We start from the raw sequence: 18078 nt of genomic DNA, 5'->3' as shown, positions 1-18078 counted from the left end.
TGCACCTGTCCTGCTTCACATGCCGTGCAAAAAAGCCGATGAGTTTTGGGAGGTATCTCCCACGTATGTTGTACAGTATGATATTTGTTCTGCTTCATCAACAGAGCAATAAAGGAGAATGCCTGTTCTTTAGTACACAGAATTCACTGAATATGGAAAGAGTTTGGCATTTTTATTTCATCTCTGGTAAAACAATCTTAATATATCTTTCAAATGACATAAGAAAAAGCAAAAAAAGTTTTTGTAAAAAGAAAAAGTTATAAGCAAAATATAAAAGGGTGATATTATTTATTGCCAACAGAAGCAGCCTTATTTGAACATCCTATGTTGAAATGACTGCTTAATACAGTGACTCGTAGGAGCTTTCTAGTGGAGAGCCAATGCTGAAATGAAACAGCATTTATTTTGTTAGGCAATAGTGATATGCCTTTTATTGGTTGGACTCTAGGAAACACCTGACCACAAATGGTACTTTACCCTAAGAGACACGTATCACATACCACATATTCTAAATGCAAACATTAAAGGTCCATATAACTGTGAACCTCAAGTGAAAATACAAAAGACAATTCTCATAGAGTCATGTAGTATTCAAAATAGTCTTTAATTTAAGTAAATAAGGATGTGAAGTTTAAGTGACTACGATGGCTTCATGTATGTATTGCAGGAATTGTGGGAATACATAGAAATCTATTCAAATGCAAAGCAATAAAGCACATTCACGTTACCTTATATTTATACCAACTATTCATAAAAAGTTATGTTTCTTCTACAAAGGTATTTTTCTAAGAATGGCCTTTTCTGTTTGCCCCAGGAAAACTTATTATTTATGACTTCAAGGTAATAGTCACAAATATTTTCTTTTTGTGTAGGTACTTTAGCCATGATCTGTATACAAAGCTCATGATAGCACATGAAGTTCTCAACTCAACAGACAATAAAGACAAACACTTTTCATCTTTCACTTCCTTACCTAAAAATATATTTCAAGGGGAAATGTGCTTAACTTTGGAGATTTTTAAATTTTGTATTTCATTTTGTGGCCCCGTCTGTCAAGCTGGCTATCTTTTACCTAGGTTGTCTAGAAGATTTAAGCTTAAGGTTAGGATTCTAGAAAAAGGTTTTGAGAGAGAAATGAGGGTAGATTTAGGAACTCAGTTTATCCTTAAACGTGGCTGTAAGTATTTTCAAGTTCATTCACACAGCCCTTCACCACCGCTTATTCCCTCCTTTGCCAAAACCTCCTCATGCGCCTCCCAGACATCTCATTTTAGTAGGTTTTGTTTGATCACGTCTTTCTTGAGGGAGTTTCCAAGGACAAGAGTGGGTTCAGTTAGCGTGGCCTTAGCCATACTAGGGTATTCACTTTAATTCTGGAGAAGCTTCCTAGGTAATTTTCTGAAGAAAAGTGCTAAGGCCTAGAATCCCTTCCAAGAATGGGATTCAGAAAGCACGGAGGACCCTCTCTAGCCAGTCTGGGGACTTAGACAAGTGTTTCTTGTCATAGACATGGCTAGGGGTCTGCTAGGATATACTCAATCGGCCTGCTAGCATGTTAATGATAGACAATGCTGATTTGCTACAACTCCATACAGTTTCACACATAAGGAGAATCATGTAGCTTTCAGAAATGAAAAGTTCTATCTACTCCAACGTGTTGAAAGGATTGGTAGTGGTACAACTTAAAAATTTAAAAGTCAAATCCTAAAATTCAGAGTGATTTTTTATAATAGCACACGCATAGCATAAGAAAATTCAAAGATGACCATACAAGACATAATACAATTCAAGTAAGTTTAGCTGAGTTTGAGAGTCCTCACCACCCTTCCACATAAAGTGGTAAAATGTGAAGACAGGCGTTTAATGTTATAGGCATGGTGATGATTACGTACTGAGCGGAAAAGTATCACCACCAGTTTTCCTCAAATGTCCCTCAGTATTTCTGAAGTTACAAGAAGGTAGACTGGTTTAGTTCAGCTCTCAAAAGTGAAGTTTTTAAAAATTTTTACTTGTTGAGTAAAATAAGTAGAAGTAAAAAATAAGAAGAGCGAGAGACTGAAAACTACAGCCCACCTAAGTTTAATCATTAATAGGGAGCCCTTTGGTGAACTTAGGTCCTGATTTTGGAGTTTGGAATCTGACCTTTCCAGCGAGATAAACATTATTGATGCAGATTCTGAGGAGGGTCACTCCCCGGCTGCCTTCAAAGGAGTCCACTTCTCAGTGACTGCTCACTGGGAACCGGCTGTGTTAAGAGGGCAACCAGTCAATATGATTCTTCTTGCTGTGCTTTTTCTCTGCTTCATTTCCTCATATTCAGCTTCTGTTAAAGGTAAGTTTGTGTTGCCTTTTGCTAAATTTTAATTTAATCTTTGAGGGAAAAAATGTGTGTGCGTGTGTGTGAATGGTGAAAGAGTTCCTAACTAAACCATCCTCAGAACCATGTAACTTTGGAGTGTTTGTGAAGACAGGACTGGGTTGGAATGAAAACCAAATCAAATTCCTACATACACTAAGAAAACAGGGGTTCCTTTTAGTTTCAGTCCCTCAGACTGGTGTGCTTTTTGCTTCGTTTTCTCATTCATGGTCTATTTTTTAAATGGAACAAAAAGATGCCAACTATTGTTACCTGCTGCTGTTGGTCACTCACTGAATGCAGCTCTTTCATTTGAATTGTAAAAGAGGCTTTTAAAAAACCAGTTCCTAAATTTCCCTCTAGTTGCTTAGCAATGTGACATCGAGAAGAATTAGAAGCAATGAAAAAGGCCTTCCATTTGCCAAAGAATTATGAATGAAATGGTAAAGAGTGTATTTAATTCCATTACCATTCAAAAGTGATAGAATTATCTTGGTGAGTTAACAGAAAATAAAACTACGTGATATAGATTTAAGAAAGAAGACATTATCTTTGGAAAAATAGTGTTGCTGGTTATAGCTTCTATTTTAAGTTGAAATTTATTTAAAAAAACACGTATGAATTGATACCTTTAACAGAAAACAAATTTTTTATGAGTAATGGTTTCAAAATCTGTATGAAATGTATTAATATGGAATCTTGTTTTAAATCAGCTCGTTTATACACTCTTTTGGTTTCTAAATGTTGCACCTGTAAAATTTTCGCTTTTTATAGTCTCTTAAGAGGCTGCAATGTCAAAACCAATTGATCTAACACTTAGCACAATAGGGTCCAATTTTAATAACTGTGTACTCAAAGTAATTGATATAAAATAATTCACTTGTAAACTTCTAAAACCCTTTTGGGATAACTGTGGCTTTTGATCATAAAAATGAAGTTTGTCTTAAGATTCTTTCTGAGGAAGATTAGCCCTGAGCTAACATCTGCCACCAATCCTCCTCTTTTTGCTGAGGAAGACTGGCCCTGAGCTAACATCCATGCCCATCTCCCTCTATTTTGCATGTGGGACGCCTGCCACAGCATGGCTTGATAAGCAGTGTGTAGGTCTGCGCCCAGGATCTGAACCAGTGAACTCCAGGCCGCCAAAGCGGAGTGCGTGAACTTAACCACTATGCCCCTGGGCCAGCCCTGTCTTAAGATTTTTTGTGTAGAAAATTTCCACGTGGAACAATAAATGGAGAGCTAAATAGAGATTGTTTCATCTAAGCAAATCACACTTTAGGTTCTTGAACTAAAGATAATATTTTTCTCTAGTTTCTAAAATGTTTAGCATTTAAAGATACAGTCCTTACTTGGATGAAAAAAGTTTTAATGAGAAAAAAGTAAAGGTTTCTAAATTATATCTGACTGAGAATTTTTATAGACAGCTTACTATTTTATCTGTCAAATAAACTGTTGAGTATTTGAAATATGAGCAATTTATATACCATTAATATCAAACCTAATGTCATGATTATTTTGAGACAAATACTTGAGATATAGTAGTTATTGTGGTGTTTTTTCCCCCGGTCTATAAATGAGAAACTTGAATAACTTGATATTTTCAAATACATGCACTTATAAAGATTTAAAAATACACACACATACATACACACACATATAACAATGACATACAGAGAAATATGATTTAGAACATGATAGATAGCTGCAGTTTGTTGTGTGCAAGCTCAGTGGCAAATTGAAATTTTTAGACCCTGAAGCTTATGCCGTTAGGGATCATCTTTGAGAAAAGATTACAAAAATATCTTACTTTTGCAAATGTGACTGAAAAAATGATATGGCATATGTACACATTCCTAGAGTCCCCTCCAAGGTCTTGGAAGGAGCCTGGGGAAGTGAGGGCCCCAAAGCCTCAGTGCCATTAGCCTCATAGCACCAGCTGCTTCTACCAAATATCGCAAATACAAGGTACAGGACTCGGCAGGTCTCTCTCTACTTGGATGCGATAATCTCTTGTATTGCAGTATAGTGATTTAATTGTAGGTTCCTTTCCCTCTGTAATGATTGACATTTAATATGCAAACAACTTGTGAAGAGATTACTTTAAAATCAGGCCATTATAAATTTTGGGATCCTATGCATCACCTCAAAACTCATCTCAAATTTAATTATCAGTGTAACTGGCAAATCCCCGGATCTGGGTGGATGTTGAGTGCAGCTGGGCTGTGAAGAGAATGGAGGAGGGGTTAGGATTTCTATGGAAGGGGTCTATTTAGAAGAGATATGCTGAGTGTGAACATTCTAAAGATTCAGGTTTTCCCTACTTTTTCTGAATCGTATTTTGTAATGATGGGTCTATTTTCAATGCCTTCTTCAGCTTTCCTTTTTGTACTTTACTTCCAATAATTCATACATAAGCTTTCCGTGTAATCCTGTCACCTCTACAGTCCTGAACTGCTCCTGCACTTCCTGTCTTTCTCTCAGCCCCTGGCCCTACCTGTACTTTTCAGTCCATTCTCGTTAATCATCGTCCAATTTGTTTTTCCTTATCTTTCATACTTCTCTTTTACTTCCAGCCTTATAGTTTTCTGTTGGAATCCTAAATCCCATTGCCTATCATCTTTATCACTATTGCATGTCTCTTCAAACCTCACCTTTAATTTATCTCTACTTTATTTTCTTGCTTAAGCAAATTAACTGTGCTGTTGTATGCATGTAAGTGTGATAAATGAGTATTTTAAGATATTTCTTAAAAGATTCAAAACTGGGGCTGGCCCAGTGGCATAGTGGTTAACTTCATGTGCTCTGCTTTGGCAGCCTGGGCTTTACCTGTTCAGATCCTGGGTGTGGACCTGGCACCACTTATCAACCCATGCTGTGGCAGGCATCCCACATATAAAATAGAGGAAGATGGGCACAGATGTTAGCTCAGGGCCAATCTTCTCCAGCAAAAAGGGGGAGATTGGCAGCAGCTGTTAGCTCAGGGCTAATCTTCCTCAAAAAAGAAGGTTCAAAACTAAGAATTTTGTTACTTTTAAGTCACTTAAAAATTCTAAATGCACTTGAAGAGGCACAGTGATGAGGTACCGACTCCTTTTTGGGCTAAAGTGAATTTCCCTTCTGGTTTTACCAACATCACTTCCACAAAATGCCATTCTAGAAATTAAGTCAACAATATGAATACTGCCCTGTGTTGCCAGATCTCTGAATAACCTAAAAAGAGAAATATTTATCAAGGAGGAGAGGATAAAAGGCCCACGCTACAGCACAATCCACTTATTTGAACCCCTTTAGGCTTTATCTCCTGTTGAAAGAGGTAGGAACAAGTTCTAGGTGAGCAAGGCCCAGTCTTTCCTGTGCTTTATCACATGCAAGTCGTCATCAAGGACTGGTCTATGACATATTGTCCTTTTTCACATTCTTTTGACCAGTAAAGGAAAACTAAGAAAAAAATGATCAACATGAAAAGCTTTGGAATTTAAGAATTTAAGAAAGGCTACCTTCCTACAAACTTTTGTTACTTATTTTAATCAAAAGACACCTTCATGTAGTCCACAAAACTTGGATCTCAGTAAATTTAAACGTCAAATTCTGCATGCTGTCTGCTATGTTGGGATGAATGCAGAGTCAGCTTTTCTCAGCTGTCGTATAACGCTTACCTTTCAGAATTGCTCTGAAGATTAGATAAGACAGCATGCATTTCCTACATGGGATTTGGTGGGTGTCGTAAAAAGAAGGCCTCTCTGGCCAGAATATCTTTCCTGGCCAGGAAGCCAATGTTTGACCCTGCAACACTACCTCCAGCTAAGATGTAGAACAGTTGGAGGTTGGCGAGACTGGAGGGAGTCACAGACTTCATCTCTGAGGTTTTTCCTGACTTCCTGCCTTCCCATCTCACACCTGAGCTTCTGCCTGCCTTGGCGCTTGGCCACAGTCTGTTTTTGTGTGTATACGCCTGAATAACCACTCCCCCTTCCCTTTCCTGTTTCATTTTCTTTCATTAGTACTTCTGACGTACTTATAATTTGCTTATATGCTTATTTTTTATTGCCCATCTCCTCCTCATTTAAATGTAAACTCCACAAAGGTAGATATGTTCTCCGCTTGTTAAATAGTATAACCCCAGTGCCTGGGAAAGTGGCCCCCACCCAGCAGGTGCTCAGCACATCCTTGTCGAGTGAATGAGTGAATGAATGAATTCCTAGATCACTCCCTAGGAGTGGAACAGAGTTCAGCCTAAAGCTTTAGATACGTGCAGTACAGGTAAGAGCATGGTCTCTGGAGCTGGCAGCCTGGGTTCAAATCCTGGCTCCACTGCTAGCTATCTGAGTAATCTCGGGTACAGTGTATAATCTCTGTGCCCCTCGATTTCCTCGTCTATAAAATGAGACTAACAATGGTACCTACCCCGTTAGGTTTTTGTGAAGATTAAATAAGTTAATGCACAAAAAACATTTACAACACTTTATTACAGACAATGTGTCTTGGCCATTTTTTCCCTCTGGGCAATAAGTGCTGTAGTAGGTGATGAAGACTGTAGATGGTAAAGACTTGCCAGAGGTTTTCTTAATTTTTTGGACTTGCAAAGTAGCTTTCCTTCCTTTCTCAGCTGCCTCACTTTAGTTCCAGTCATCTCAACCTCCTTTCCTGTCCCTCCCCCCATATGCATATTTCCTGAGGGAAAAGAAAGTTATGGTTGACTCTTATAGTTAACTAGGCAATGCAACCTGGTTAGCACCGTGGAAAAATGTGTACCGAAATGTTTTTTGACTATCTCCTGAAAGCCACAGACAGAAAATATACAAATAGAGTTTGTATGACCCTAAACTTCAAGTCTTCTCTGGGAAAGACTTGATCCTACTGCTTTGCATGTCTTTGGGTTAGATTAAACTGAACTGGAGAGTGTGTGAAGTCCTCTATATATGATTTTAGCAGATGGAGAAGTAGAGCCACCTTTCATTCAGCAAATGTTTACTAAGCTTCCACTGGGCACCACTGTGCTAGATGAGGAACGCATTGATGACAAGATAGCACACACCCTGCCCAATGGGTGCCTTACAAGTAAGACTTAACTTGTGTCACTATCTTTGTGCAGGTCACACAACTGGTCTCTCATTAAATAATGACCGGCTATACAAACTCACGTACTCCACTGAAGTTTTTCTTGATCGGGACAAAGGAAGCCTCCAAGACAGTGTGGGCTACCGAATTTCATCCAGTGTGGACGTTGTCTTGCTGTGGAGGAATCCTGATGGTGATGATGACCAACTGATCCAAATCACGGTGGGCAGTTTGTACCAGAGAGACGCAAAGCTTAGATGTCAGCAGTCTTTAAGAAGTGTACCATTTGACAGTAGTTGTTCTGTGCGGTCGGTTTCATATCCGTTTAGTTTGTTATCTCTCACTAAAATGAGTTGACTACAGTTTTGAAGTTTTTCGAATCAAAGTGATCTGATCTTTCTAAATTGTTGAAGCAGGCAAAAGAAGGCATATACTGGGGAGTAACTAGAGTATGAAGTCCCGTTCTACATGTTGTGTTAATAGGCACATTAAACTAGAAGCCAATGGAAACGTTCTGAGAGTGAGCAGTCTAGAATCCATGTCATGGAAAAAAGCAATTGAGACTGTGCTAACTGAAAGAGGAGATATATTGGGACATCCCAATTTTTCTGAGTTCCTTGACATAACAGATGGAATTACCAGTGAGGGAGTAAACCTATTGTGTACTCATCCTGAGGAAAGAATCAAGTGCTCACCTGCATGGCAGTGTTTGGTCACTTACGATGGTTCAGGTTTATGTGTTGAGAAAGGGGGTCAGATTAGATGGCCTCTGAGGCCTCTTCCAGTTTTAATATATGGTGATTCCATATTTGCTTTTCAAGGACCTAAAGACAATAGATTTCTTTAGTAAAGTCGGTTGGTGTTGTCCACGTTAGTGTGAAACAGGTACACAGAACCAACATTTGCTTGCTTGTAACTAAGCAGCTGCTGGTATACTTTATAATGAAGTGTCATTGCGATACATCTAACAAGGAATCTTTGCTTCTTTGTATGTCTAATAGCTGTTGTGTTTTCTAAGTTGGATCAAAACTTCGTCAGCCACCTCTCTGAGCCATTTCTCAATAAAACAGCAAAGTACTCTGTAGAAAACATTACATACCTCCTTGTTTAGTAGTCAGACTATCTTTAATTTTGTGTATACAGATAAAGTGCAGCGAGGCATGATTCCTTTTAAACAAAAAGTGCAGAAAGTGAAGAGATCAGACAGACAGCAACACTTCAAAACGAATGAGGAGAGTGACAGTGGCATAAAAGAGCCATCTTCCAGTCACAATTATGGTAAACCTGAAGTCACAGATTTCTTTGAGTATCAGTATTTTTACCTAATTTTTGAATACCTTCTCCATTCTGTTGAAGTTAATGGCTAGGTCCTGTGAATCATAAATTGAGAAACAACTGACGAAATTATGGCCAGCTCTGTTTATTGCTTTACCATTTTATTTTCTAAAAGACTCTGATGGAAACAGGCATAGGAAGTTTTTCTAAGAGGTTTCTTTCCATTATTCCAGATGAAGGACGTAAATGTTGAAAGTGTAAATCAGCAGCGAGGAGAGCAGAGCATTTTCAAAGGAAAAAGTCCACCCAAAATCACAGGAAAGGAAAACTTGGAAGCTTTACAAAGACCTGTGCTCCTTCATCTAATCCATGGAAAGGTGAAAGTGACTGGGGGCTCCACATCTTTTTTCTCCAAATTCATGTGTTTCTTCCCTTCAGTAGAGATTACTTTGAGGTGATCATGGTGTCACTACATGTATGGTAAATGGAATTTTTTCAAGAACTGATGAATAGAAGTTGCAAATGAAATGTTTCAGAAGTAAATCAAGGCATTAAACTCACATTTTCTAGCCCTTTATGTTCTCTATTTTTATGAAAATCTTTATAGTAGAATCAAGTATCGAGGCGTTACTAAAAGGTGCATTTCTTATTAAATTATGAAGGATTAGAAAGATATTGTAACACAACAGGTCGTCACAGCTGATTGGATAAATTTAGGAAAGTAGACAAATTATGAGAATGAAGTGATCTAATTTAGATAAGTGATATTAACTTGTTATGAGAATATCAATATCTGGCTAAAGTATAAAATTGAAGCTTTTGAAAGGGCATAGCATTTCTAAGGTAGAGTTGATTTTTAACACAGCGTTTAGAGATTAGTTTAACACCATGACTTTGAAAAGCATTTTATGTATAAAGTAATTAATGAATACTATAATATTCATTTGGAAATTTGCTCAGAAAATTCTGTAAGTGTGCATTACTTATGATTTGATTCTAGTCTGTTAAAATGGTCTTAATATCTTTGAAATTGAGAAGCAATTGTGATCAGTGAATTATTAGGCATTATATTTGTGGGTTTATGAAGAGTATAGATATTATATTGACATGCATAAAAATGTATCAGTAAAGATGAAAGCTCAATTTTAGTAACTAAAGCAGAAAAACAGAAAGAGATCATTAGTTAAAAGTTTACAATTTCTAAAATTTCTCTAGACTCAAAATAAAAATGAAAAAGAACCTTTAAATATAAATTTCAGACAATATATCGCTAATCACAATGCACATTTTTATCTAAAGTACTAAAAAAGGACTCACAAGAAGCATTCTTGTGTTGTCACCTCTCCTACAACCAAATATGAATCACCACCTCAATAATGCTTCTCTTCCTTCTCTACTTGTCAATATACCACGCTTCAGCTTTGCTCACAAGCCTTTTCTTTCATAAAGTTCACACCCCTCCAGCCATCAGGAAATAGCCATCCCTCTTTGGAACCGTCTTAACGTTTTGCAGCTCACTCAAGGCCCTTATTACTTTCAGTTTGGCCATGTGTGTTCATGTTAGGTTATGGGTAGAGAAAAATTCCTGTTCCTCTTTGTATTCCAGGTGCTCCCCCTCACCTTCATACCCTTCCACTCCCTTCCTCCCTAAATCCCCAAGAACCGTGCACTGATTGACCTGATGTTTGAGGAAGCTTCCCTAACATTCTCCCAAACCCATACTCCCCTGGGTTTATTACAGTGTATTGTAACCCTCTCTTTATCTGCACACCATCCACATTCGAGTAAGCTTCTCTTGGGCAGCAATTGTGTCTTTATCTCTGTATGTTACTGCCTTGCTCATAGTGGGAACTCAATAAATGTTTGTAAACTAAAGGAATGAACAAATAAGGTTATATGGGGCTCAAATGAGTTGAACTTTGAGAAAGGCTTTGCTTATTGTTTGCTTAATGATAGCTAAAATGTACTGAGCACTTTCTGTGCCCCAGAGGCTGACTGAAGGCATTACAGGAGTTAGCTCTTTCATCTTCATGACAGCCCTAGGAAGAAGGTGCTGCTTCATCATCCTCTTGTACTAGATGAGAAAACCCAAGTTAAGAGAAGTAAAGAAACTCGCCAAGGGTCACACAACTGTCAGGTGGTGGGGCTGGGAAGGTCTAATTTCAGAGTCTAGCCTGGAAACCTTCCATGTATACTCTCTTCTAGCTGGAAAGTATTTGGGGAAATACCGCGTCTTTGGTTGACTTGTAGTATTCCTGTTTCAATCTTCACTGTATCTGTTAACTCACTTGATTTTCATATGGCACAACTTTGTTAACAACGCGAAATACTATTATTTTCTTCTCTGGCCTTCCAATGTGCTAAGACACTTAAACCCATGAGATATTAATTGCATTTACAATCTTAGTGACAACCAATCATTTTCTAGCTCCTTGGGCAGCAGTTGAGTACAAAGTCTTTTGTTACACACACAAAAGGACTCAGTACCCTCACTGTTCAAAGGCTGGCAGGGAGCTGCCACATCACTATTTCAGTGACTCCAACGTGCCAATTCTGGAGGAGCTATGACTTATGATGGTTTACTGTAGCCACAGGTTAAAGTGCAGTATGGTATCTTTTAATTATACAATAAAGTACTTGTGGGAAAAGACATGACCCTGGAGGCTAACAAGCCACGTGGAATTTTCAGCCACATCACTGTTAGAAAGATCATTATTGAACTATCACTTCAGCTTACTATGAGAAAAATTATGAAAGGAAAGACTGAACTGCTGATCGGCAATTTTCTTAAAGAGTATTTTCTACCCCAGGCTCAAATTAAGTTTTACTTTCTGGAATTTCTGTGATTTCAAGGATGCTCATCAGCATGTATTTTTTTGTCCTTCCAGAGCCCCTTTTTTATGCTCCTATATTTACATTATAAAGGAGAGCCCATTAAAACACTTAGATGCGTATTTATTGCACGTCTTTTTTTTCCCATGTCCCCTCATCTCCCATATGTAAGTGTTTGGGTGTGACTCTAGTTTTGTCTACAAACCATAATTGAAATTGGGAATATGACATTTTCTGGTTAAGTTGATTAACACCAACAAGCAAAAGATGCCTCAAGTTACTGCATGGATCCTTTTTGACCTGAAATGCTAATCCAGTTAACTGGATAATTACCTGCTTTCCATTTCTAGTTTTCCCGGTCAGTATCCATTAAATTCATCACTTTGCTGCTGAACCGGCCCTTTATTTTGTGTCATATCTAAGCATTGGTTTGCTATCTGAACCTCGCAGTGTGGCTCCTGTGTGCACACTGAACCTCTAAAAGAAATGTGACACCTTGAGAGCCTTCTAATTCTCCACGTATTTCTTCCCTTCTTGGTTTCCAGTGTGCCATTTCCTGGCTGTGCTCTGTCTTAGACACATGTCAAAGATACGTTTAGAGACGTGGCTCCCGCTAAGTAGACCAAATCAAATGACCAATCTCTGTTTGCTGGGATTCTTTTTGTTTCTTTTTGCTTTTGGCCACTTAATGGAATTTTGCTTTACCTTATCCTTAAAGAATGTATAAATTAAGGGAATTTATAGAAGCATTTTTTTCCTAAGGTAAAAGTACTAATAATCCCTACTGATTCCAAAGGGAAATTTGGCCCTTGGAATTTGGCTGGAAGAGGCACCGCATCTCCTTCCCCACAGCCCACCCGTCTCCATCTGCGCTCGGTTCCTCTGGGTTAAAGGCCGAGTCTGTAACTGGGTTGCGCCGCTGCTGCTCCCGGGGCGCTCTGGGGACTGTGGACGTAGATAAGAGTCCTGTGCTCTGAAATGTTCAAAGCTCATTTCAGAGCTGAATGAAGTAATCAGCTTTACAGCCTAAACGTGGTAAAACGTACTCAGCTCCTATTGAGAGAGAATGAATTTAAATTATTGCTGTGACAGCCACGTGAATTGAACTGCAAAGTTCTGACTTATTATTAATTTTTTGATTATCTAAAGCCAGCCCAATTCTAACAGTTTTGACATTTCGCTAATATGGATACCAGTGCTGTCTTCATTTTGGATCTCATTGGTCTGCAGTAAAGGAACAGAATTTTAGGCCCCAAAGCGAGCAGTCATACAAAGGAAAAGAGACTTGTCCACCTTTCTAGGGAAACAATGAAAACTAACAGAAGGAATGAAAAAAACATTCTCTTTCTGTCTCGCAGTTTACATTGTTCAGACTGCCAGGAACAAAAAAGGATCTAACACCATTTTCTTAGGGACCTAGCGGTCAAGATCAAAACTTGATCCATAGAAGTGGGCCCCTAATAGAGGAGCGCTTAACCTTATGCACGGTCCAAAGGTGAAATCTGAAATTCTAGGTTTCCTGAAATTTTAGGTAAAACTTTATGAGTAGTTCAGCTACATTTTGTAGCCTGGAAGGAAATTGAGGATACTGATGATAGTACAAGTATTTTTCCCGCTTAATGGCTCCTCTTGCTTTCTGAGGTATTTAAGACAGGCCAGAAGAGTCGCAGGCCATAGGCATGTGTATATTGCCACTGAGTGAGCCCTTCTGACTGTATCTGGGCTCAAGGGATCTGGTTATGAACCTCTAATAGTCATGATATCTGGAGATATCATACTCCCAAATATTTGAAAAGGAAATTACACTGTAATTTTTCAAAGGAAAGACCCAGTTTGCAAAACAGAACATCAAAAACTCAGCCTTGGATCTGAGAAATTGCCAGTGATTTGTTTGAGAATATGATAGCATGGATTTTCAGACGCTGAGGTCACTATTCCAGTTCCTTTTTAACCTGGACAAACACAATTCCAACATTTATAGGTTTGTCCAGTGAAACAACTAAAATTGATTGCCGAATAAAGTACCTAGTAAATCTGTCACTAGGCAGAGTATATGTAGAAAATAGAAATAGAGATTCGGGCACTTGTTTGGATAATTCAAATAAAATATTCTCTTCTTCTAAGGTATGAGAGAGTTTTCATGTAGGCTGAATTGTTCAGATTGATATTAATGGAGTTCATTGCATAATTACTGAGCTTTCTGTTTTGCTTGAGAAGTCATGGTTGATTTTAAAGATAAATAGGAAGGCATTCAGGATATTTCTGTTAGAAAAGCTCAGCTAAAATTATCATAGACTTTGGGAATTTTTATAGGGAAGCTATATCCGTCCTCTATTTCTGAATTGTGTGAAGTGTTTGGAGTTAATACAGGGTGAAAAATGACAGACTGCTTTCCAGAAAATTTTCTTTGTATTTTTGTCCTTGTTTCTTAAACATTATCAAAATTGTATGAGACATTGTTATCACCCTTGTGCCCATAAATATCAAGGACGAAGCAAAGCTAAGATAAGCCATTTATTATTGCAGCCAAATCACAGTCACTCTCCTCTTTTCAACTTCCTTTTCCTTCTTTCTTAAAGGGAACTCAAGCAGGCCAGACAGTAATAGCATTCTCAGCCTCAAATCTTCCAACTCTGAATCTCCTTATACCCAAGGCCAACACGAACGCTCTGGAGGGCCAAAGAAAGTCACCCCTGTGGAATTTTGTCCATGGACTTTATGGCCACATCTGGCCCTTATCACATAGAGGCTGTGCCATCTCAGGAGTCTCAAGAGTGGTGATAGCTGTTCTCTTCCAAGAACCTCTGTCTCTGCTGTTGTTGTAAACCTTGGGGTTTTTTTGTTTCAAGCAGGGTTACAGGTAGAGAACATGTCGACATGTTCAAGGAGAATGCTCTTGATTTCTCTTCCTTGAGCAATCTTGTTTTCACAGAAATCCCAGCCTACGTCAATGTTCTCTTCTCTTCCCTGTGCTGTGTCCATCACGTTAAGAGCCTTCCTTATCAGTCTCCTGAAATTCCATATTCTGATGGTCTAGCTTCTTAGAATGTAAATAGCTTCTTTTCGCAGAAAAAGAAACCCCGGCTTTGGAGTAACAAACTTCTTTCTCCCAGAATTGATAGGAGTGAGAATCTGACCCTTCCTGCCACTTATTTAACCAAATCTTATAAATGATGCATTTTTGCCTCATTTGTGCTTGTCCTTTTTCTCCCTTAGGTCAAAGAGTTCTACTCATATCAAAATGAGCCAGTGGCCATAGAAAATCTCAAGAGAGGCCTGGCTAGCCTATTTCAGATGCAGTTAAGCTCTGGAACCACCAATGAGGTACTTACTAGTATTGAGGATCCAGAATCTTATTTGTCAATGGAGTTGCCAAAATTGTTTATATGGATTTTTCTTTGTAAAAATTCAGTAAAAAAGTTACTACTGTGGTAATGCTCAGAAAAGTTGAGTTAGGTAGTCATCTCATTTACGTATGAAACAAATTGCCATTTACCCCAACATTTTATTACTCAAATATAGGGTAAAGGAAAATAGAATTGGTTATACTAAGGAGGCCTATCGAATGACTAAATGTTAGAGATGCAGAAAACTTTGGGGAGCATTTCAGTGACATGACTGTGCATGTCTGTCCTACAGGCAGCTTCATAAAAATGTAGATTCTCTGGATGCCCTGCACAGATTCTGATTCAACAGATGACGGAGGACCTGAGCATCTGTATCTTAACAGTTTTCTCACACAGTTTGTATGTGTTGTCAGTTTGGGGAACCACTGGTCTAAACCAACCCCTTTCATTTTACAGACAAAGAAATTAAGGTTAAACTAGGGAAGTTGAGTGGCTCTCCCGGCATCACACCTGGAGTCAAAGGTAGAGCTGAGTCCAAGTTTCCTAGTCTGAATTCAGCCACCCATGAGTGGGTGAGAAAATCTGATGGTAGGGCTAGGCCAAGGAAGTTGTTGGTTAGTTTGCTAGAACAGAGGCTGAAGTGGTGCTGGCAGATGCCCAAGGGGAGGCTCAGAGAAGCTAAGCAGAGTCTGTATTGGGATAGATTTGCCTGCACTCAAGTTGTTGATGTCATTTATAATGAGTTGAATTAATCCCACAGGATTTTAAGAATTTCTCATTATATTCAGCTGGTCAAAATATGTGCGCACACACACACACACACACACACACATTCACACACATAGCCTAGAAGCAGCATTAAAAGTCAACTCCCAGAGGTTTTGGTTATGACCAAGCCGTTTGTCCAGTTCTTATTAGATATTAAAGAGAAGTAGGAAATCCTTTATTATTATTCTTGGGGCAATTAGAAGGCACCAGAAAGACTCAACCAAAGAGAATAGAAAAGAGTCTATAGGCTGCAGGAAACACTGAGTTCTCCTGTCTTCCTATCTTGTCAGCCTGGACAAAAGGGAGTTCCCAACAGTGTATTAGGGACCCCAATTTCCAGGCCACTTCCCACTAAGATTCAAATGGTCTATGCGAGAATCCCAACATTGTATTTTTACTTTTCTTCTTAGGTAGATATCTCTGGGGATTGTAAAGTGACTTACCAGGCTCATCAAGACAAAGTGACAAAAATTAAGGCCTTGGATTCGTGCAAAATAGAGAGGTCTGGATTTACAACCCCAAATCAGGTATGATAGATATCACTTTCTTTGAGGGATTCAAATAACCACATTTTGTAGAGATTAAATTTAAAATAATAGAAAAATAAGGTAAGGGTATAGTTTTGGAATATTTAAAATGTTTAGTTTGGGGTGTAGTTTCATACATATCAAATGAATAGATTTGATATAATATGAGTTTGGGTATGGGGGGAGGGTGTAAAGGGGCAGCTCTTTTGAAGATTAAAAGAGAGTTTGTTATTTGACTTGATTCAAAGATAAAAAGCAGATTACTTGTGACTTCTATAAATATTTATTTATTTATTTAGGTCTTGGGTGTCACTTCAAAAGCTACGTCTGTCACTACCTATAAGATAGAAGACAGCTTTGTTGTAGCTATGCTTGCAGAAGAGACACATGCTTTTGGGCTGAACAGTCTACAAACCATTGCAGGGAAAATAGTATCAAAGTGAGAGAATTTTTATTTTCTTTTCTATTATTTAATATACCATTGTACTTGGCTTTTAAACAAGTGTATATATACATATTTGTGTGTGTGTATGTGTCTGTGTATTGTGCTCCCTCGTTTTGACTATGAGCTCCTTGAAAACAGTGATTTCATCTTGCTCATCTTTATTTTTCACATCATCTACAATAATGTGGCATGTGATAAAACTTCTATTTTTCAATAGAATTTCATTAAAAATCAGTTGTTTATTGAATAGAATTTAAATTTTAAAAAGACAAACTATTTGATTCATTGTCGTTCATTTTCTAATTTCTCTGTCAAATGATCTTCATGTTCAGGTTAAAAAGTAGTGGCATTCGCACGTTTTCCCCTCAAGAGTTTTTTTGTTATTGTTGTTAAGCAACACGTAAAACTTCCATAGTAAAGCAATGTGACAGAATTTTTGGTGGGATTTATAACACAAATATTCAAGCCTGTTTCTTCAATTGGAGGAAATTTCTCTGGTCAGAATAAATCTCACAGGATTAAGAACTGGAATTTTAAATCTAAGAGTAGGTGATATTTTTAGATTTTAATTCAGAAACGAATATTTTCTAGCATTAAATGTAATAGGCCTTATGCCACTGCTTCGCACATGTTTCTTCCGAAGCAGCCCTAACGTCAGAGGTGAATGGATGCAAAATCTTTGGAGAAGTGCCTCAAACTATAAATGCTTTGAAATTTTATTGAAGCCTCATCTGGAGTAGAATTTTGCATTTTATTTTGTACTATATATATACTGTTTTCATACAAACTAAATATTTTTAATTGCTTATCGGGTCCATCAGATTTCTGTTGGTGTATAACAAACCACCCCAGATTTAGCGGTATAAAAAGGAACAATCATTTTCTTTTTCTCTCTCATAATTCTGGGGCCTGCCTTGGCCCAGCTGGGCGTGACCTGCTTGGCATCTGTTATGCAGTAGCAAACGGTCACTGCCTAGAGCTGCACTCGTTCAAAGGTTGCTGCCTCACCTATCTGGTGCCTGGGCTGGGAAGACTCAGCTACTGCGGGTCCTCATGCGTCTCTTTATCTCCACATGCCTCTCAACACGGCAGCTTCAGGTAGCCAGACCTCTTACATGGCAGCTCAAGTCTCCACAGGTACTTGTGCTACTAGCACGCCATCTGAGAGCTGAGTTCCTATGTATGACTTAGCCTTAGAGGTCACATAGTGTCACTTCCACCGTCCTCTATTAGTCGGGGCAGTCACAGAGTTCTGCCCAGTTTCAAGAAAAGGGATGCACACTCTACCTCCTGATGAGAGACAGGCAAAGTTCTAAAAGAGCATATCAGAGAAAAATATTATTGAGGCTATTTTTGGAAAATAAGATTTCCTAGTTGTCTTAGTTAATAAGTGACACATGGTCGTATTGAAGATATCATTTTCAGAAAGCCGGGCTAAATTTGAAAGAGGTGACATCGCATATCTTG

General features: G+C 38.4%; 1 protein-coding gene across 1 annotated transcript in view; it reads left to right on the top strand.

Moving 5' to 3' along the window:
- Window positions 1-2131: 2131 nt before the first annotated feature.
- The window catches only part of MTTP (microsomal triglyceride transfer protein), a 45392-nt gene continuing 29445 nt past the window's right edge, over window positions 2132-18078 (top strand). The window contains exons 1-6 of the mRNA XM_008538147.2: window positions 2132-2332; window positions 7452-7639; window positions 8926-9069; window positions 14741-14848; window positions 16050-16166; window positions 16466-16605. Of these exons, the coding sequence (XP_008536369.2) occupies window positions 2272-2332; window positions 7452-7639; window positions 8926-9069; window positions 14741-14848; window positions 16050-16166; window positions 16466-16605 (758 nt within the window). The 5' untranslated portion in view covers window positions 2132-2271. The remainder of the gene's footprint in view (window positions 2333-7451; window positions 7640-8925; window positions 9070-14740; window positions 14849-16049; window positions 16167-16465; window positions 16606-18078) is intronic.

Source organism: Equus przewalskii, chromosome 3, assembly GCF_037783145.1.
Source record: "Equus przewalskii isolate Varuska chromosome 3, EquPr2, whole genome shotgun sequence".
Lineage (NCBI taxonomy): Eukaryota > Metazoa > Chordata > Mammalia > Perissodactyla > Equidae > Equus > Equus przewalskii.
Note: the sequence above shows the minus strand (reverse complement) of the source record. Positions and strands in the feature narration are given on the sequence as shown.